Source organism: Danio aesculapii, chromosome 21 (genome assembly GCF_903798145.1).
Source record: "Danio aesculapii chromosome 21, fDanAes4.1, whole genome shotgun sequence".
NCBI classification, from domain to species: Eukaryota; Metazoa; Chordata; class Actinopteri; order Cypriniformes; family Danionidae; genus Danio; species Danio aesculapii.
The window spans coordinates 33,985,263-34,008,861 of record NC_079455.1 but is presented as its reverse complement, the minus strand read 5'-3'; the positions used below and the strand labels follow the sequence as shown (position 1 = coordinate 34,008,861).

At 35.8% G+C, this 23,599-nt stretch overlaps 1 protein-coding gene across 1 annotated transcript in view; it reads right to left on the bottom strand.

Annotated features, from left to right (window-relative positions):
- rtknb (rhotekin b) overlaps positions 1-23,599 on the bottom strand; it is a 57,223-nt gene that overhangs the window by 32,748 nt on the left and 876 nt on the right. The window contains exons 2-8 of the mRNA XM_056447065.1: positions 8,147-8,346; positions 7,896-7,957; positions 7,772-7,825; positions 7,572-7,689; positions 5,078-5,302; positions 2,546-2,640; positions 2,343-2,449 (exon numbers count right to left, since the gene is read on the bottom strand). Coding sequence (XP_056303040.1) covers positions 2,343-2,449; positions 2,546-2,640; positions 5,078-5,302; positions 7,572-7,689; positions 7,772-7,825; positions 7,896-7,957; positions 8,147-8,346 — 861 coding nt within the window. The remainder of the gene's footprint in view (positions 1-2,342; positions 2,450-2,545; positions 2,641-5,077; positions 5,303-7,571; positions 7,690-7,771; positions 7,826-7,895; positions 7,958-8,146; positions 8,347-23,599) is intronic.

The following is a 23,599-nucleotide window of genomic DNA, read 5'->3' as shown; positions in this document are numbered from 1 at the left end:
CCTCTGCTCTGAATGACTTCAGCACATCTGCGGCCACAGAACAGCACTAGTCTCTCACACTGCTCTGGTGTGATTTTGGTCCACTCTTCTTCCAGTCTCCTCCACAGTTCAGTGACTGTAGTGGGTTTCTTGGCCATAACTTTGTCGCCAAGGATTTTCCAGAGGTTTTCTATTGGGTTGAGTTCAGGACTCTGGGCAGGCCATGTCATTATTTCAATGTTTTCAGTTTCAAGGAACTGCTTTACCCGTTTTGCTGTGTTACATGGAGCATTGTCCTGCATGAATACTGCGGGCTGATTGGGTGATGAACGCAGGGAAGGAACCATATGTTGTTGAAGAAGGTTCTGATAAACATTTGCATTCACTCTGCCATGTAGCTGTATAAGAGGCCCAACTCCTGCTGCAGAAAACATACCCCAAACCATGACACTTCCTCCTCCACTTTTTACTGACTTCTTTACACACTTTGGGTTCAGTCTTTCTCCAGTTTTTCGCCAAACATAATGTTTCCCATCGGACCCAAATAAATTAAACTTGCTTTCATCACTGAAGTGAACTTTGGACCAGTTCTCCTCTGTCCACACAACATGCTCCTCAGCAAAGCTTAGTCTAGCCTTTTGATTCTTCCTGCTAATGAGAGGTTTGGTCACTGCAGAGCGGGCTTTCAGTCCAAATGCTCTTAAACGTCGAGACACTGTATGACGAGATAGATCTTTACCCTGTTCAGCGCTGAACTGGTGAGCAATTCCAGCTGCAGTGTGGAAACGATTGGCCATTGAGATCCTCTGCAGTATCCTGTCCTCTCTTGTATTTGTCTTCCGTGGACGACCAGCCTTCTTGGGGGACTTGAATGAGTTTGTGATGATGTAAAGATTCAATATTCTTGAAATAACAGATTTGGAACGACCAGCTTGTCTTGCTATGGCTGATAGGGTCATCCCTTTGGCTTTCATCTGGACAACCTGCTGCCGGAGGCTTTCAGTCACTATAGAATGGTCCACCATCTTGCAGAGTCAGTGAAACTGAAAGTTAGGCTGCCAGTTAAACAGGGGTTGACAGATAAACGGGGAAATTAGCACCAGGTGCCAGATTAACACCAATAACTGGGAGGTATCTGAAAGTGTTCTCTAATTTTGATCAGTGTGTTTTCTGCAAAATAATGTTTTTTGTTGAAATGCCTTAGTTATTTTGTGGAAAAGGTGTTCTGGTAGCATGGTATAGACGGGACAAAAACTCCTTCAACTGTTGAGCAGTGAAGATGACGTTATTTCAGAATTGTTCAATTATTTATAAATTGTTCTCTAATTTTGATCGCCAGTGTATATATATACACAATGACTGCTGCTTGTTCAAACTACCTGTTAAAAATGACTTGAAACAACAGAATTCTTGTAATTTCTATAGCCAAATGACTTGTTTTATATTTAGTCCACCTAAATTTGTAAACCATTAAGTTAACTTAAGTGTGTTGTGTTGGGACAACATGAAGGAATTGTGTTGGTCCAACTACAGATAAGGGGATTTGTAGTTCCCAGCATGCTGTGCGTGGGATTAAATTAAGACGGGAAAAAGTTGACAATAAAAGTAATCTTAGGTGTTTAAAATTAATTGAAAGACTTGTTAAGAGTTTAATCTTCACTTCAGTTTAAAGATTTATAAGATTTTCATATAATGATTTGAGTTTTGAGACTACCACCTTGCAGAAGCCCTCTGCTTTGGGTGTTGGCAGCTTAATTAGCAAAAATGCAGTTTATTGCTAAGCACAGTGAGCAATACTGTAACTGTCCTACAATTAGTCCAATTTGGTCTCAATTAACTGTATACTCATAACGTCTGCTTAAAATGGCTCTTTTAGTTTATTTAAGATAACTTTAAATAAATCTAAGAGACTTTGAAATGTACGACACATAATAGACATACAAAATATTATCAGACCTTTGAGTTTAAGTTAAATACAATATAAATATAAAATCAAGTTGGACCAACTCAATTGTATTTAATTGTGTAATTTTTTTTTTGTTGGTGCTAAACAAATCTATTGAATGGAAATTTTTTGAGTGTATCTATTGCACTGTGAGCTGTTCAACTTCCAAACTAATCTTGTCATCCACATTTTTTGTTTAGCAATATTTTAGAAACTGCATCCCTCCATAGCCTCTTTGACGAATGCAACAACATGTATGAAACTTATCTTGGGACTTTTCACACTCACTGTCACTTTAAGACAGTAAGCAAAAAAACATTTTTTTAGAGTTACTAACATAACCAAGGGCTCAAGGCTTACCAATATGTCAACTGGAAAAATGGTATAAAAATGCCGCAATAAATCATGATTTACAAACCCGAATTCTGAGCTTTCCGCACATGACATTTTGAGTCATACAGAGAGGCTGAGCAACCAGACGACAGCACATATTACCATAGAGCGGCAACCAGAATGAAGACTCCTCTAAAATACAGAAGAAAAAGAGTTTTTTAATTATAGTTTGAAACACTGAATACTTTCTAAGACCATTAAGAAGTGCTAAATCTGTGGTTTTCTCACCAGTGTCTGCTATTGTCAGGTCATGTGTTCTAAAAGAGCTCTGCACGTGGCTCAGGCTCAGACTCGTGTGGGCCAGAAGGTGATATTTTGGACCCCTTAAGACAAGAGATGACATTAAAGATGTTTGACGTAATCTTAACTGTAACATGAAAAGAAGGTGGTACATATAGTAGCTCCTCCCCTTTATTTAAAAAGCAGCCAATAGTGTTTTGTTTTTATCACAGCTCCGCCAGTGAGCTGAAGTGCATGAAATGAAAAGCAAATAAGAAACATCTTGAAGGGGGCGGAGCATGTCACATACACTAGAGAGCCTTTGATTGGTCAAGATTTGATGAGAAACTGAAATAGGAGATGATGTGACATAAAATCGTTGATTCATTTAGGAGAAAGTGACAAACTGCATGTTTATATGTTTATATCAGGTTTATATATTCGAAATGTGAACTTTATCACTATTTTGGAGCGCACCAACTTATAGATATCCTTAAAAAGAACATAGTTATATCTAAAAAGTGTATTTTAATTTTACAGGACCTTTAAGGCTCTCTGCGTGCAGGTACATTGAAAAAAATTGGTGTTTTTAAGGAGTTTTAGAACTGTTTTCCGGACTTGAGATGATTTATTGTTATTACAATTAGCATAAAAAGCAGTAAAAGAAGTACAATTGTAATAAAGCACAAACTGATTATACTTTATTCTAAGAGTTTCTTTTTCTTCACTTGAAAATATTAATATATAACGAAAAAAAACGTGCTTTCTTTTTTCCTGATAACTAAACAACAACATAAATTTTTCATATTCTCAAACATATTTCAATATGAAAAATGACACAGACAGTATAGCAGTGCGATATTCTGCAAAAATACAGCACTCGTACAGCCTCTTCACCCTTATGTATTACTCCATTACTCCGCCGACATAGAGTGACAGCAGATCAATAAACTCAATACAGTTTGACAAACATTGCTGCTGCTGGGCAACATAATATACTTTTGAGGATTTTTTTTAGGCGAGAATGTACTTGTTTAGATCGCAATTATGCAGTTTATTTATAAGGATAGTGCCTATTTTAAAATATTTATAATCTTGGAGATACAGCGCATCGGCGTCCATCAGCTTGTCACACTAAACAGAGCAAAAACGGTTGACGTTTCCCCACAAGATGGTGACAGAGACTGCAAACTGAGCCCTTAGGGGAGAAAAATTCATAAATTTTGTGTAATTTCAAACTAAAGCTGATCAAATCATACAGAACAGGTAAGTGACATTTTAAGTCGGTTTTTGCTTTTGTATGTTGTAGTGCTGTATTTATGTAATCTGCTAGTGTTTGCTTTGTTTTTTTTTTGAGGGTGGGGGGTAATTATTGTGATCTCCCAATTGCAACAAAGAAATACTGTGAAATCTCTGTAGACTGATGCCATTCCATGTCGTTCAGCGTTATAATTCTAAAATGTGAGCAAAAATGACCTGTTTTGTCATCACTTCAGACATTACGCTAGAGAATCTTTCAAACACTAGCTCTAAAGTGACGTTGATGAAGTAGCAACAGTTTCTGCTGTTCTGACGTCAGCTGCAGGCGGAAAAACATAGTTCTTCATACAAAAGGGTTTTTAAGACTCTCCGTGTTTGATTTTCTCTTTTATGTAGATGACTATGCCATCTAATTGTTGTATAAACAAAATATCACACTCGTAGTAGTGTGATGTGGCTGTATTTCTTTCCTGGTGGGACACTAAGGTACTCGGCCTGCGACCTCGAGCCAATGCACGCCTCCCATCTGTGCCAATATACAGCCATATCGCACTGCTACTTGTATGATATTGCTCATATATTATATTATATTATATTATATTATATTATATTATATTATATTATATTATATTATATTATATTATATTATATTATATTATATTATATTATATATCAATTATAAAGCTTTTTATTTTATTCTTATTCTTATTTTTTAGTCAGACAACAGCTAACTAAATCAACCCCTAGATATGACTGAATGAATGACATTATTATGAGCTAAGTCTAAATTTCAAACAATTGTTTTTACAAAGATGTGCAATAAACACCATTTTACAAAAGTGTAAATATTTTACATTTAAAAATCAATGAACATGAAGCAAAAACTGCTTTATTCTCCTGACAATTAGCAAAATATACATGTTATAGATAAAAAAAAAAGACAAATAAAATATAATAGATAATTTTTTAATACGGAAACCCCCCTCAGTCAAATGATTCAACTCCAACCATTTAACTAGTTTCAATATTCACCCTAGGCTCTGCTTTTCTTGGCCCTGCTCTCAGACAGAGCGAGCGCTGTGAAAATAAACATCTGAAGGTGTGTCGGTCTGCACTGACACCGAATTCTCATGCGTTTGTCTCATGTTTGTCAACTGGTTTCGAGTGGTAGACAATGTTCAACACTTTTCCAGTATTGTGTATCTGTGTTTGCATAGATACGGTGTGCTGTATGAGACATGTATGTAATGACATGTATACAGTACATAGTTTTTTGCTTACCGCAGAGAGAGCGCAGGCGGCAGAACCGGAGATTCTCCTCCAGGTGAACTGCTGCCTCCTGCTGATCCAGATGTGCTGCTGGAAGCTGAAGAGAGCCTCTTAGTGGAGGAGCTTGAGCTTCCCAACCGGCTGAGCCTTCGAGAGGAGAAACCCACATTGAAGTCTTCCTCCACACAGCAGCTGTAGAGCTCCACCCGCAGGCTGAAGACTGGAGGTGCATCAGAGCTGAAACACCCAACAAATCACTGAAAACTGCTTTATTGTATTAAATATGAAGGTTAATAAAATGTCATTATTAGAATGTCTTTTAATTTAAAAATGAAATTAAAAACAATTACAATTAAATTCTGTCATTTACTTTTCATTCACTTTTTCTGTTGAACCCAAAAAAAGAAGATATTTTGAAAAATGTTAGATACCATTCACTTGTGTAGTGTTTGTTTTTCATATTATGGATGTCAATTGATACCAAAATTCTTTTATAATTTGTTCTTTTGTGTTTAAGAGAAAATAAGAAATTAAAAAGGCATTTGGAACCTCCCTGGGGGCGAGACAAATGGTTAATACATTTGTATTTCGGGGTGTTTTTTTATCCACTTTAATATGTGGATAAAATTCTAATATTATTCCAGAAGAGACCTTTTTAAAAATATATATTCATGAATTTATTTTTGAGTGTAATAATATTTTATATTAAAGTAATGAGAATGGAAAAGATAAATTTATTCCTATAAAAATAATTATTTAATCATATATATTCACACAAATCAAATATATTCAATATTTTAAATATGTAACTTCATTAAATTGTGAATAATTAAATGACTTGAAGACAAATTAATATATTCATATTTCTATCTAAAATTGGCATTTTTCAAGATGTTCTGTGTAGGTTCAGGAAATTTCCACTTATGACAATGAATAGGTTACTTTCATTGCCTTTTAAGTGAAATAACTGAACTACTGTAAGTAGACTAAGGAAAAATGGTGGGTTTTACCCCCTTAATCCTTCATGGCATAGATTCAACAAGGTACTGGAAACATTTCTCTGAGATTTTGGTCCATATTGACATGATAGCGTCACGCAGTTGCTGCAGATTTGTCGGCTGCACATCCATGATGCGAATCTCCCGTTCCACCCCACTAAAGGTGCTCTATTGGATTGAGGTCTGGTGACTGTGGAGGCCATTTGAGTACAGTGAACCCATTGTCATGTTCAAGAAACCAGTCTGAGATGATTCGCGCTTTATGACATGGAGCGTTATCCTGCTGGAAGTAGCAATCAGAAGATGGGTACACTGTGGTCAAAATGGGATGGACATGGTCAGCAACAATACTCAGGAAGATTGTGGCATTGACACAATGCTTAGTTGGTACTAATGGGCCCAAAGTGTGCAAAGTAAATATTACACAACCACCACCAGTCTGAACCATTGACACAAGGCAGGATGGATCCATGCTTTCATGTTGTTGACGGCAAATTCTGACCCTACCATCCGAATGTCACAGCAGAAATCGTGACTCATCTGACCAGGCAACGTTTTTCAATCTTCTATTGTCCAATTTTGATGAGCCTGTGCGAATAGTAGCCTCAGTTTCCTGTTCTTAGTTGACAGGAGTGGCACCCGGTGTGGTCTTTTGCTGCTGTAGCCCATCTGCCTCAAGGTTCAATGTGTTGTGCATTCAGAGATGCTCTTCTGAATACCTCGGTTGTCATGAGTGGTTATTTGAGTTACTGTGGCCTTTCTATCACTTCAAACCACTCTGGGCGTTCTCCTCTGACCTCTGGCATCAACACGGCATTTGTGCCCACAGAATTGCTGCTCACTGGATATTTTATCTTTTTTGAAACATTCTCTGTAAACCATAGAGATGGTTGTGCGTGAAAATACCAGTAGATCAGCTCTCTGAAATACTCAGACCAGCCCGTCTTGCACCAACAACCATTTTTGAAAATGTTCAAAGTCACTTAAATTACCTTTCTTCTCCATTCTGATGCTCAGTTTGAACTGCAGCAGATCATCCTAACCATGTCTACATGCATTAAGTTGCTGCCATGTGATTGGCCGATTAGAAATTTGCATTACTGAGGAGTTAGACAGATGTACCTAATAAAGTGACTGGTGAGTGTGTGTGTGTCTGTCTATGTTTATATTAGATTGAAGAAAATGTTTAAAAGAAAACTACTTTTTTTATCTTCTGTTTTGCAGTTCTTGGTAAGACAACATTTAAAAATATACACACACACGCACGCACGCACGCACGCACACTATATATATATATATATATATATATATATATAAATAATAATACTCTATGAATATAAATAATATCTGACATGATGAAGAATTAACTAAACTTAATTGAAATATTTGACTTCAGAAAAGAAAAAAGGGGGAAATCAGGATTGTTCATTGTTTTTTGCTTTTTTGTTTTCTCGTTTTCTCTTTTTTTTTTTGAGAAATAATAGGAAGTAAATTGAGGAGTTTCTCACAATATGACTGGTTCTTCAAAACAGACATCTGTGAGTGTCCGGTCCACTATTACAAGCTCTGTATCATAAATCTCAGTCCCGACCTGCAGCAGACAGAACACAGCACAACGGTGCAGCTCTGAACAGAGAAGGGGTTAGAAAAATCTGTGAATAAAACAACAACAAAATGACTTGAGGCCGTATGTTCTCAAACAACTCACCTCCTTTATTTTTGAAATATTCAGAGTCTTTCCACATGAGAGGAATCCGAATATCTGAGGATAATCAAAGTCAGATGTATTAAAATACAGAATCAGTAAGACCAAATCAGATGTTTTTCCTCACCTGAAATGGCCAATTTTGCAGTACAAGGTAATCGCTCATCAACACAGCCTCCATCAGATGACCTGAAAGCATTTAAAAACACAACAAGGCATCAGGTTTGGACATAATTAGGAAATATTCCACAACGAAACTTCTAATATACACATCATAATTATGTTATACTCTCCTTTATTATTCATATCTATAAGCTCAGTGAAAAACTTAATTATTTAATGCTGCTGTGGCAAGTGTGTTGGGGCTGTATGCAGTACCTGCGTCCGGCTCTCAGCATGGCCTGCTCCTCCTTCATGCGCTGCAGTCTCGTCATGAGGGCCAGAATGCGGCTGTTGGACGTCAGGAGAGTCTTGGAAGCTTCCAGAGCCTGATCTCTCTGAGAACATGCAGCCAACAGCTTACAGGCCCCTTCCCGGATCCGCACCTCCCTTTCGATCCGCTGTTGAACCTCACTGTCCTGCAGAGAGACAGAAAAACAGCAGTCCATATATTCAGGAACGATTCACAAAGTGTCACTTTATACTTTTATTAATTTTTGAATGTAGATCATTTTGAATCAGAAGATCATTTATGCCATCATTGGTTGATCGTTAAAAAATATTTGCATCTGATTTTTTTGACCAGCTTCTGGTGATTGAATGACACCTTTTCATTACTATGTTGAGATGAAAAAAAAAAAACTACCTTTGAAAATGAATAAACATTTTTGAACATGGACAGGGAGAGGCACCGTTCAGTGTAGCATTTCTTTATTCCCCCAACATTTGTGTAATTTATGTAATTATTTATCTGAACGCACTATTAATTATTGATATATTTATTTATGCAGGAATTTGTCGATTTTTAAATATAATTATTTGTGTATTTGTTTATTTATTTATCATTGTTTTATTTATTTATGCAGAAATTTGTGAATATATTTACTTTTTTGCATTTTTATTTATTTATTTTTTGTTTTTGCAGGTTTCATCCTTCATAGTCAATGGTCAACATTCTTCACAATATCTTCTTTTGTTTTCAACAGAAATAAAAGAAATTCATAAAAGTTAAACCGCTTGCGTGTGCGCAAATGGTGAGGATTTTTTATATTTAGGTGAACTAACTCTTAAATTTCACTAGGCAAAACTAAATGAAATCAAACAATTTTAACATTAAAACAAAGATACCGCAAGGGAACATCTAGATTTTAAATATTTAAATATTGCAAAGTACACATGGCAAATTTGCCAAACAAATGAGAAAACATTTTGTTTTATTAATTTCAAACAACATTAAAGTTTATCATTCATTTATTCATTTTCTTTTCGACTTAGTCCCTTATTTATCAGGGGTTGCCACAGTGGAATGAACCACCAATTTATCCAGCATATGTTTTACACAGCGAATACTGTTCCAGCCGCAACCCAACTCTAGGAAACTCCCACACACACTTGCATTTACATACATACATTACAGCCAATTTAGTTTATTCAATTCACCTATAGCGCATGTCTTTGGACTGTGGCGGAAACCGGAGCACTGGGAGGAAACCTATGCGAACATGGGGAGAACATGCAAACTCCACACAGAAATGACAACTGACCCAGTCGGGGTTCGAACCAGTGACATTCTTGCTGTGAGGCGATCGCTGAAAGTGTATTATATGATGCTATTTTTATTATGAATTTCATTAAAATATTATTATTTTTTGCCTTTAGCAAAACAAAACAACAGAACAATAACCAGATTACAACTAACAAATTTCTTAACATCACAGCATCATCACAGAACATAATGACAATCAAAAAGACAACTAATAATAATAATTAACAATAATAAAAGAATATATAAACTGACCAACGTTTATGGTGATCTAAGGTTTTGCAAAAAGGTACTTAAAATTATAGGACCTACATACTCAAGGAAAGAAGTTAAGATCTGATAAAAATAAGTATACATTTTTCCCCTTGACCAGTGGGTAAGATATTCCATTGACATAAGATCAAATATTACTTTATGCCATTCTCATACTGTCGGTAGTTTATTAAAAAAATATTATCACAATTTCAGGTAAAAACATTAAAAATAATCAACAGTAGGTTAAGACTGAAGGTGACGTGAATAGAAATACATTCAAACCATAATCGCAATCATCAGCACAAAATGAATTATCCTGAAAGGCCAAGCATGCAATATTTAATGACAATTTTTCTCATTTACTCACTCTCGACGGGGTTCTAAACTCGAATAAATTTCTTGCTTCCGTTGAACAGAAAATTAGATATTTTGAAGAATGTTAGCCATCCATAGTAGGAACAAAAAATACTATCCAAGCCAATGGCTGTTTTTTCCCAACATCCTTCAGTATATCATACCAATTGTGTTGAACAGAAGAAACTCAAACAACAAGTAGAAGATGGATACATTGTGACAGAATTGTCATTTTTGGTGAACTATCCCTTTAAATGTTAAATATACAATAAATTAGAATGCAATAAAATAAAAATTATGCCAATTGATGTTTAAGACTGACTTCTTGAACCAGAACATCTTTCATTGGGTTTCAGCTTGTTCTTGACCCTCATCGCATGATACTGCCATCAAAATCTCATAAGCCATGAAGGCCAGAAACACGTCTATTATGTTTGTATTTAAGTTCACTTGAGGTCAGTTATCTTTAGCATATTTAGATTTAGCTCCAGAAACTTTATTCAGTGTTGCGGTTTAGTCCTAGGTATGTTAAGCCGTTTGTATAGATTATCATAAGACCTCTTCTTACATTGGGTTAATTTTGTCACATGACCAGCTGACTTGAATTACCACACTTGTGGATTTGTGCAAAAACAAATGAAGGGTGCGTCTCAATCAGCTGCTTTATTCAGTAGTTAGGGCACTGAACAAGGAGTCTCAATCAGTGCACTGAAAATGTTTGCTCCCTCAAAGGTCCCACAATGCACTGTGAAAATCAAGGATCATCAATGCTCACTTTGTTCCCTTAACGGGACAGCTCACCCCAAAATGAAAATTCTCTCACCATTTACTCACACTCAACTGGTTCTAAAACATTCATGAATTTATTTATTTTGTTGAACACAAAAGAGTTACACTAAAGAAAAAAAACATTCTGCAGTGTAACTATGCTTTAAAGGAAGTTATAAAGTTCGGAACATGAATTATGCGAAGCAACTTTTGTTTTTAAAAGAAATGTTATTTATTTACACTCACCGGCCAATTTATTAGGTACACCTGTCCAACTGCTCGTTAATGCAAATTTCTAATCAGCTAATCACATGGCAGCAACTCAATGCATTTAGGCATGTAGACATGGTCAAGACGATCTGCCGCAGTTCAAACTGAGCATCAGAATGAGGAAGAAAGGTGATTTTAGTGACTTTGAACGTGGCATGGTTGTTGGTGCCCGATGGGCTGGTCTGAGTATTTCAGAAACTGATGATCTACTGGAATTTTCATGCACAATCATCTCTAGGGTTTACAGAGAATGGTGCTAAAAAGAGAAAATATCCAGTGAGTGGCAGTTCTGTGGGTGCAAATGCCTTGTTGATGCCAGTGGTCAGAGTAAAATGGCCAGACTGATTGGAGCTAACAGAAAGGCAACAGTAACTCAAATAACCACTCGCTACAACCGAGGTATGCAGAAGAGCATCTCTGAATGCACAACACATTGAACCTTGAGGCAGATGGACTACAGCAGCAAAAGACCACACTGGGTGCCACTCCTGTCAGCTAAAAACAGGAAACTGAATCTACAATTCACACAGGCTCAGCAAAATTGGACAAAAGAAGATTGGAAAAACGTTGCCAGGTCTCGATTTCTGCTGTGATGTTCAGACTACTGTAATTCCCTTCTGTTTAGCCTCCCTAATAAAACCCTTCATAAATTACATCTGGTACAAAACTGGTTGCAGCCCGTATTATCACACAAAAAAAACCTTTATCTGTCACATCACACCCATTCTACAACAGATTCACTGGCCCCCCATCTTTTTCAGAATTATAGATAAAATATTTCTCACTGTTAAATTATCACCACACCTTCTCATACACTCAGGTCTTCTTCCATTCACCTCACTGTTACCCCTGTCCACTTTGTCACCATGGGTAACAGAGCCTTCAGCCACTCTGCTCCTCAACTTTAGAATTCATTTCCTCCTGATCTCTGTAATTTAAACTCTTTTACAAAACCCATTTGAACAGCCTACGCTCTTTAACTCAACTGCACTTTAAAAAAAAAAATTTATTGTATTACATGGACTTTTATTGTGTTTTTATTTGAATTGACTGTTCTTGTTGTCCTGTACGGTGACCTTGAGTGCCAAGAAAGGCGCCTTTAAATAAAATGCATTATTATTATTATTATTATTATTATTATTATTATTATTATTATTATTATTAACAACGTGCCATGTCATAAAGCGCAAATCATCTCAGACTGGTTTCTTGAACATGACAATGAGTTCACTGTACACAAATGGCCTCCACAGTCACCAGACCTCAATCCAATAGAGCACCTTTGAGATGTGGTGGAATGGAGATTCGCATCATGAATGTGCAGCCGACAAATCTGCAGCAACTGCGTGATGCTATCATGTCAATATGGACCAAAATTTCTGAGGAATATTTCCAGTACCTTGTTGAATCTATACCACGAAGGATTAAGGCAGTTCTGAAGACAAAAGGGCTCCAAACCGGTAATAGTAAGGTGTACCTAAAAAAGTGGCCGGTGAGTGTAGACGGTATTACATACTATGGGACTTTTGAAAGACTGACGAGACATCCTACAGGAAACTCAGAGTCTAATAGAGCACATAACATATGAAGGTGTCTTTGTTGTTTCCCTGTTTTCTATAAAACTGAACTGAAGATATATAGTGTGTGACGCCATTAGCATTAGCACTTAAAATTACTTATTTCTCTGGGTTTGATCATTCTATGAGGCATAAATGTAAGTACAAAAGTCAGCAAAATATACACTATTCTAGCATTTTTAGTTATATTTGAATGAAAAATCATACATATTGTTCCTTTAACAGCTGTAATTTTATCTTTTGAGATTCATACCGATGTCTAACAAAACAGGCATTCAGATCAACCACAGCCTCCTGTCTGGTCACACACACAAACACACACTCTGCACATATGCAAAACCAGAGGAGCCACTGACAACATTCAGCCAGCAATAAACACAAAGAGCAGAACAAAACCCTCTGTTTGTTTTTCTATTTCTGAACACATTCTGTTTATGGCCGGTGTATAGTGAGCCGGTAGAAAACCTCTTAAATCTTTTCACATCCTCTCAACTGTGACGTAAAGAGCCCCAGTTACGTAAGAGCTGATAGAAGTTTTGAGCTTTAAGATCAACACAAATAACCGCACGTTGAGGTTAATAAATGAAGAATATTGAGGGCTTTGGCAATGAGATACGAGTTAGTGTGCATCAACTATAATGCATTTAATTCTCAATTTGCACTGACTTTGAGATGTAACTGATTAGACAAACATTAGATATTGTGGACAGTTTAAGGGCTTAATTGGCTGTAAACTGATAACATTTGTGTGTCGCTTTCACAAATGCAAGGTAAAAAGTTTGAAATAAGCTTATGTCAACATAATGACACTGAATTGCAGAGCATTTGCAAACCTACAGTGCATTCGAAAAGTATTCATAGCGCTTCACTTTTTCCACATTTTTGTTACAGCCTTATTCCAAAAATGGGTTAAATTCATTTATTTCCTCAAAATTCTGTACACAATACCCCATAATGGCAATGTGAAAAAAAGCAAATTTATTCAAAATAAAAAACCTGAAAAATCACATGTACAGAAGTATTCACAGCCTTGTGTGAAACTCTAAGTTCTTGCGATGTTTCAGCAGCTTAATTGGAGTTTACCTGCGGTAAATTCAGTTGATTGGACATGATTTGAAAAAGGCATACACCTGTCTATATAAGGTCCCAGGGTTGACAGTGCATGTCAAAGCACAAACCAAGCATGAACACAAAGGAATTGTCTGTAGACCTCCGAGACAGGATTGTCTCGAGGCACAAGGCTGGGGTAGGTTACAGAAAAATTTCTGTTGCTCTGAAAGTTCCAAGGAGCACAGTGGGAATCACCAGGACTCTGGACACTGACTGGCCACAGGACACTGGCCGGCCATCTAAGCTAAGTGATCGAGTAAGCCACTGAGACTGCAGCTCTGCACAAGACGTTTGGCCAGCGGAGAAATTAAAATGGTCGTGCCCAACTGAGCCTGGTTTCTCTCAAGGTTTTTTTTCTTCACTTCCGCCTTTAGTGAAGTTTTTTTTCCCTCTCCGCTGTCGCCACTGGCTTGCATGGTTCAGGATCTGTAGAGCCGCGCATCGTTGGATTTGCTCTTCAGTGTTTGGACTCTCAGTAGTGATTATTAAACCACACTGAACTGAGCTAAACTGAACTGAACTTAAACACTACAAACTGAACTACACTGTTCCTATTTACTGTGACCTTTTATGTGAAGCTGCTTTGACACAATCTACATTGTATAAGCGCTATACAAATAAAGGTGAATTGAATTGAATTGAATTGAATCGAGGGAAAAGGGCCTTAGTCAGGAAGGCGATGGTCACTCTGTCTGAGCTCCAGCGTTCTTCTGTGGAGAGAGGAGAATCTTACAGAAGGAAAACCATCTGTGCAGCAATCCACCAATCTGGCCTGTATGGTAGAGTGGCCAGACGGAAGCCACTTCCGCCTGGAATTTGCCAAAAGGCATCTGAAGGACTCTCAGACCATAAGAAACAAAATTCTCTGGTCTGATGAGACTAAAATTGAACTCTTTGGAGTGAATGCCAGGCGTTACGTTTGGAGAAAACCAGGCACCACTCATCACCAGGCTAATACCATCTCTACAGTGAAGCACGGTGGTGGCAGCATCATGCTGTGGGGATGTTTTTTAGCAGCAGGAACTGGAAGACTCATCAGGATAGAGGAAAGATAAATGCAGCAATGTACAGAGACATCCTGAATGAAAACCTGCTTCAAAGCACACCGCCAAAATATCAATGGAGTGGCTTTACAACAACTCAGTGAATGTTCTTGAGCAGTTCAACCAGATCTCAGACCAAAATCCTATTGAACATCGCTGGAACGATCTGAAAATGGCTGTACATCGTTGCCTCCCATCCAACCTGATAGAGCTTGAGAGGTACTGCAAAGAGGAATGGACAAAAATTCCCAACGACAGATGTGACAAGCTTGTGGCATCATATTCAAAAAGACTTGAGGCTGTAATTGCTGCTAAAGGTGCATCAACAAAGTATTGAGCAAAGGATGTGAGCGCTTATGTATTTTTTATTTTGAATAAATTTCAAAAACTCTTTTTTCACATTGTCATTATGGGGTATTTTGAGTAGAATTTTGAAGAAATAAATTAATTTAATCCATTTTGGAATAAGGCTGTAACATAATAAAATGTGGAAAAAATTAAGCGCTATGAATACTTTCCAGACGCACTGTAGAGGCTTTTTCAATTATCAGATTATTTCCTTTGTGCTGTTTTCTGTCATTTTGCTAAAGTGTTTCTTTACTTTTTGTGTTTTATAATGAAAGGTCTGTAATTTTATGCTGGTAAAAACAAACTGTGCATCACAGAACAAAAGCTGATTGTTTGAACAAATTAAGATGTCATATGTGATCAATATAGTTTAGCATTTTTCTTCTAATGCTATAGTTGAAGTAATTTTAACAACGTTGTGCTTATTTTGATCATTTACAGCTCTTCATGCATCAAATATGATGCAGTAGTTTATAGGGTTAAGATAATAATAACCTATATTTAACCGGGTAAGTCAATTGAGAACCAGTTCTCATTTACAATGACGACCTGGCCAAGAGGCAGCATAAAAAGCAGATACAGTACAAAGCAGCAGGGAAACAATACAATACCAATTTCAAAAATGCAGATACAAACATATAAAACTAAGGAAAAACTAAAAACAAGCACAGCGATCTTGTACTATTAACTAGAATGAATTGTTAAATGATGATGGTGGAATGAAAGTGTTGAGCTTTAAGGTCTGCTGCAGATGAGTCCAAGCATCAGCAGCAGAAAGATGAAAAGAGTAGCAACCAAATGAAGTGGAAACTTTAGGTATGCAAAGGTTAATGAAACTACTAGAGGGAAGATTTCTACATGTTTTATGGATGTTAAGAAGTGACTGTAAATATAGTGGAGTTTTCCCACTTGTGTGTGAATAAGAGTTTTGTAAATGAACAGAAACCAATAATTTTGTCTACGTGATTGAAGAGAAGGCCAATTCAATAAAGAATACAGTTGATAGTGATGAGTATTAAATGGCGCACCATTAACAAAACGAATTGCTGCATGGTACATAATATCTAGTTTATGAAGGAAAGTTTTTGAAGCTGATCTGTAAATTAAATCCCCATAATCCACATTTAGTAATACTGTTAATTGGACCAAATGCTGCTTTGAAGAGTGTGTAAAGGAAGATTTGCTTCTGTAAAGAAAACCAATCCGGGCTTTAACCTTTTTGAGCAATTCATTTATGTGAGTTTCAAATGACAGTTTACCATCTAACCAGATTTCAAGACATTTATACACTGAAAAAGTTCTGGCTGCCTTAAATTTTATGCTGAATCAAATTAACCTTATGAGTTCATTAAACTTATATTATGTTAAACTGACTTAAAACAGCTTGCATAACTTATAAAATTAAGTTAGAACATGATTAACTTGAATAAGTTACAATGACTTAAAAACCTATGCTGTCAGGACTAATTGATCATATAATTTTTACAGTGTATCAATCAACATAATCAACATGCCATTAAGATGTCAACATTCAAAGTAAAAAAGTAATGAAGGTCAGCGCCAATAGCCTAGTGGTTAAGTGCGTCAATATATAGCACGATGTTGCTTGGGCGACCCAAGTTCAATTCCTGGCTCGAGGTCCTTTGCTGACCCTTCCCCCTCTCTGCTCCCAATAATTTCCTCTCTGTAACCTCCACTATCCTATCCCAAATAAAGGTAAAAACCCCTAAAAATAATTATTTAAAAAAAAGAAGAATTTAAGATTCGTAAAAATTAAGAAAGTATATTTTTACAGAAACTAGGGCTGAGTGATTAAAAAAAAAATCTCATATCACGATATACTGCAAGTCATCTTATATCCTGATAATAGGCATGGGCCGGTATAAGATTCTGAAGGTATGATAACCTTGGATAGAAAATCAGGGTTTCACAGTGTTGTGATAACTGCTCCAAAATATAGTCTTTTTAAATGTCTGGGTAAAACAACTACTTTTTTCCCCATTGAACACAATATATTTTATTTTGAGAAACATTTAATATATTTTGGAGCAGTAAACATGTCAGGCTAAATAATGAAAATAAATCATTGACTTCTGCTGTCTTCATTTGTTTCAAAAACAATGATTTCCTTACTATTTAAAACAGCATCTTTGGATATCTTTTCTGCTGGAGATACTGTTAAAAACCTAAATAAAAAAGCTTACATATACCATAGGAACGGTATAGCAGAACATTTTGGCAGTTTTAAAACCTTGACTTCCAAACCGTGGTATACCTTGAAAACCGTTATTGTCCAATGCCTACCTGATAACAATATATATCACAATATAGTAACATTCTTGTAAAATCAATCAATTAATAGTTTGTACACAATGATATGTAAAGGACTATTTCTTTTTCTTTTAAGATATATTTCTCAATTTATTTAGAAATATAAATCAAATGTTTGATAAAGATCTAGAAATACAAAATAAATATTAATACAATAAAAGACACATTTCAAAAACTAAATATTACAGGTCCAATGTAAAACAAAGCAAAATAAAATTAAAAATAGAAATATTGTACTTTCAAATCACGAGATGTTTCTGTCTGCATCCCATTAATGGCGTGAAATATTGCACTCATATAAATCATGAAAAAGTATTACCGTAAATAATGTCTTTTTGTGACACCACAATATAAATGATAGGGCAAAAGATGAAACAGTAGATTTTTTTTGTCTATAAAAAAAATTATACACACATACACACCCCAAAATATCAGTGTTTTGGAAGTGGTTCTTATTTAAGTGGTCCTGTTTGGAATAGTTTTGTCATGATACTGATAAAAACTATACCCTTAAAAATATTAATATTCAATACGATTTTCAATACCATGGGGAGCAAATTAGCTAACATTAAAAATATGCATATGATGTACCCTGGAAAAAATAACTAAATCACATAATGCCTATACCAGGTACGTCAGCAGTCCTTAAAGAGCCCATATTATGCATTAAAAAGGGTCATATTTTTGGTTTTGGGGGTCTCCAACAACAGTCTGATTTGCATGCAAGGTCATAAAACACTTTCATGGTCTTATAATATGCATTTACCTAATTATCCCAATGACTCCCATATGATTCGTTTGTTCCCAAATCCTTCCTTAGCACGATGCTAATCTGGTCCGATGACCCAGCCTGTTGTGATTGGTTGACTGCGTTCAGCGTGAGATAGAGAGAAATACCCACCATGGCTATGAAGTAGCAGAGAGTATGTGAGAGCCCAATGCAGGAATGCAGTAAAGCAATGCAGTTAAACACCAGCATATACTCTTAACTCTAACCCAAATAATAACATTGTTATTAATACTGAATAAACGGCAAACGGCAGAGGATTGCGAGCTCACAAACGCATTTAAATCCATAAACAAAGCGGCGTCGCATTTTCAACGTGGATTTAGACACAATATGAGAATATAAAGAGTTACCAGATACAGTACTAGCGGTTACAAGTAACAAAACACAATGAAATATATAATTTGCAAGCTAGAGAAAACAAGGAGGCAACCATTTTAATAACAATAATAACACTAACTTTTCCTCACACTTCAGAGCACAGCATCTTCACGGCATGATTCAACCGGGATCTGCTTCAATGTCAGTCTTCCTCTTTTTCTTTCTAAAGTGTTTGTGGGCAGGGCAGGGGGTTTCAATTTTCCTGGGTCTGGCAAGGCTAAAGACTTGTTACGGCAGCAATTCCTTCGAATCACTATGAGTCGACTCTTTTACAGATGAATCAATAGTTTTTAACACGGTGCACTTTCAGATTTAAGCCTTAGCTGGATATTTCACTTCACTTACACACCACATTGAAGGTTATTATAAAAAACTCATAATATGGGCTCTTTAAGTCCAAGAGGCAATAAATTACAAAAAAAAATAATAATAAATTAGTGCAATCTCATCTTATTTTCTGATTCAAACAAAAGTGCTAAAATCTTAATATTATTAATTCTTTATCTCCCTGCTGATGAAAAGAGAGAGTCCGAGATTGCATCACTTTAAATATTTCAGTATCAATATTTATCAATATTTTTGACAGGGTGCACACTAGAGTATGTATCACAATAGATTTATAGTATGCATCACAATAGAGTTCACTTTAATTGAACCAGTCCTGTCAAACGTGAACCCTCCATAATGACTGATGTTATGTGTTTAGTGGCCATTTTGTGTATTCCACTATCATGAAATTGTCCAGAATCTTCCTCTGAAATTCTCTTGTACAGAGGACACTGTGGTGTGAGGATGAGTGCACAAAAGCACTCATTGAAGATTGATCTCGGCACACTTCCACTGAAGAGCAAAAATGTGTTCGATCTTAAACTATTTGTCCCTGACTAATGATGCTGCCCCTTGCTAAATTCCCATCGCTCATTGAAAGCATTGTTCAGTGACTTGAAACTCCCTCAGGGTCATGTCTGCGGCCGAGATCCATTTAAACAGCTTTTTGTCTGTTGTTAACATACATGAAAACAGCAAATGGGCTAATTTCATAACTCTAAACTCCTGGCCAGAGGAACAGCAGTAATAAAACTGTCAGTGCGTCATTGTTTAGTTGTAAAGTATATGGCCATGATGTTAGAAGAGTTTTATTGCTCAAAGTGCTCAGTTATTTTGGATAATTTGTGTTACCGTCTACAGTTGCTTTAGATAAATAAAAACAAACATGAATATTGCTATAAAGTACGGCTGCACGATATTTATTTTATTTTATATAGTTTATATCAATATCGCAATGTGTCAATCTGCAATAGTCATATTGCAGAATCTCAAGCTATTTCAAGTGAATTTGAAGTATTTGGACAAGAAATTATAAAGTTTGGTACTTTGTGCTAAAACAAACAAACAAACAAACAAACACATATATATATATACACATATATACATATATATACATATATATATATATATATATATATATATATATATATATATATATATATATATATATATATATATATATATATATATATATATATATATATATATATATACTCCCCTAAAAAATCATCTGAAGAAATGTAAAATTATGAATTCACTCAATTCATGAATCCAAATAGAGTCATCTTGTGAAATTTTATTCATATCGCAACATATATAGCAAAAAAAAAAAAGAAAAAAGAAAACTTTGCAATGGCAGTTTTTTCCAACCCTATATGCACAGGGACTTTCATTTTAAATAAGCCAGCTCAAGCTTCCAGTGAGCTGTCAGGCTATTATAAAATCGCCACTGTTAATATCTGGTTTCTTTAAAATCAATGATATTCACTGCGTCTTAGATTGGACAAGAAGCACTGCATTAAAATCCATTGATCTGTGCAATGTCTTATAAAAAATAAAAATAGAGCTTCTGCTCTCGCCTGCTGCTCCTGTCGGTGCTTGCCTTACGTTTAAACATTCTTTCATCTTGTTTTACATTTGAACAATTACATGAATGCTTAAGCCTATTTATCTGATTATATATATTAAGTAAACTACATTATCGATGCTGTACAAGGAACCTTATGAAATTGAAAATAGTCACTTTAACCTTTCACCGTAGCTTATTGGTGGGTTAAAAACACTTGCTGTGCATATAGCCCATTACATTGGAGGAAAAAAAACTGACAATGAAACTGCTTTAAAAGTAGAAAAAAAGCGTTGCTTGCATCTCAGAAGAATATAATCAGAAATATTTTAGATTGAAATGACATCCATCTGAAACTCTGTTAACAGATTGTTGAACTTCAGATGACAGATTGGTAAAAACTTGTAGTATGAAGTGTAAAAAAATGTGTAAAAATGTTGACATTCTTGGTCTAAACATGTCTAACAAGATCATTATGTAAACTATTGTTATACTGAAAGTCAAATTCAAATTTAACAATAGCCAAATCTGTGCTTAAAGTTCACCCATCAATGCAAATTCTCTCACCATTTACTCTCTCTTCACTTTAAGTTTCTTTCTTTAGTAACATCTATAGTAGGGGGCTGCACGGTGGCGCAGTGGGTAGCACGATCGCCTCACAGCAAGAAGGTCGCTGGTTCGAGCCTTGGCTGGGTCAGTTGGCATTTCTGAGTGGAGTTTATATGTTCATGTGGGTTTCCTCCGGGTGCTCCGGTTTCCCCTACAATTCCAAAGAGGTGAAATGAATAAATGGCCGTAAATAAAGTAACTTACCAGTAGTGTATGTGTGTGAATGAATGTGTATGGATGTTTTCCAGTGATGGGTTGCAGCTGGAAGGGTAATACATATCGGTTGCGTAAAACATATGCTGGATAAGTTGGCGGTTCATTCCGCTGTAGCGACCCCAGATAAATAAAGGGACTAAGCCGAAAAGAAAATGAATGAATGAATCTATAGTAGGAATGAAAATACCTGTAAAGTAAATGGTGACAGGTCACCGGCATTCTTCAGAATATCTCATAACTCATAAAAGGTTTAACCCCTTGAAGGTGAGTAAATGTTCATTTTGGATGAACTATCCCTTTAAATCCCATCAATGAGATGAAACAGAGCTCATATTCATGTTTTTCTTTTAGAATTCTTGAAGAAAATTCTTCTAGAGCATTTTTTAAGAAACATCTGAGGTAATTACAATATATATTTATAAACCATAACCAGTGGTGAAAAGAGTACTGAAAAATCATAAGTAAAAGTACCATTACTTGCCTAAAAATGTAGTTCAAGTAGAGTAAAAGTATGTGTCGTAAATATTACTCAAAGTATGAGTAAAAATCTTTTAAAAGACCTTTTAAAAGTACTCAAGAGTAGCGAGTATTACGCTGTAAAAAGCTGATGCATTTACATGTAATTTGTTGATGTGTGTAAACGTAATATTCTGTAGTACATTTAGTTATTATTGCCCAGCCAGGCTAATCTTACAAGAAACATAAGTATTTTAAGTTTTGTCGGTTTAGTGGCTAATTCGTAGGAATTCATAAGAGTTCAGTCGTATGAAATTATAGGATTTTAAAAAGGAGGCATGGCACCTAACCCCATCCCTAAACCCAACTGTCATTGGGTGATGAGCAAATTGTACTAAATTGTATGAATTAGCCACTACATCAAAAAGTTACAAATTGCTGTGAGATTGCGTTGGCCCAGCAGGTACGCAACATCTAGGGTACCCCCGGGATCCTCCAAATGAAATTCAAGGCTTTTTAAGACCTTTTTAATAACATTTCAAATGAAATTTAACGCCAACTTTGTACCAATTCCAACAGAAGAATAAGGGGAAAATGTCAAATCTGTATAAATTTTGAACTCTAGAAAATAATTATGTATAAGTGGGCTACTTAAATTAAATAAAACATTTTATTTCAATTATTAGTTATATTTAATCGTCGTCCACCCAGTAGCGAATACGAAGGTCCAACTGCTTACTTTTCGTCATCTTATTATCTTTTAATTAGCCTACATTAGTAACAATTTTGTGAGAACTTAGTCCTAGCAAAGGCAAAAATAAATGAATAAAATAAGACCTTTTTAATGAAATTCAGGACTTTGTATACCAAATTTAAGGCTATTAAGGCCTTAAATTGAGATTATCAAATTTAAAACTTTTTCAATGCTTTTAAGAAGTCGCGGGTGCTCTTAACATCATAAAATGCTATTATTATGTTAGATTTAGGTAATAATGTCAGGTGACCAAAATTCAATGTCTAGCCAGCGTCTATAGACAGATATTTTGATGTCCAATAACGACGTCAAATTACATTGATATTTGGTTGATTTTAGGTTGTGTTAGAAAGTGACCAACATTCATCGTCGTGCAAGCATCTTAAACCAACGTCATATTGAGTTATTCGGCAACTAAAATCCAACATCTGATAGATGTCATAGTGGTAACGTCCACACAACGTCAAGCTGTAACATCATTAGACGTTGATATTTGGTTGATTTTAGGTTGGACGTTGGACATTGAGGTCGGCCTTACATTGGGTTCTGACCTCAACCCAATTTTCATTTCCAAAAACAAAATGCAACATCCCCACGACATTAGGGTACAACATCAATCTGACATCATGACGCAATTTCAGTCATCATACAGTAAACATTCGTCATTTTCTCATCAGTGGCATGCATCTAAACAGCCTCTGGGTCAATGCATGTGACGATTTTGGACATCCTCTTGGATACTTTTAATGCTTCCAAACAGTTTGCTGCAATTATAAAATCCCCCATGTCTTGAGGTAGTTCATTATGATGCACATTACCTTCTGTGTGCGATTTGATTGGGCAGGAATCACAGGACTGATTTTTTCTAATCCCCATAGACAAGAAAAAATAAAGTAGTGACTGCAGATTGAAGGAAAGTAGCGGAGTAAAAAGAATACATCACTCAAAATGTACTCAAGGGAAAGTAAAAGTACAC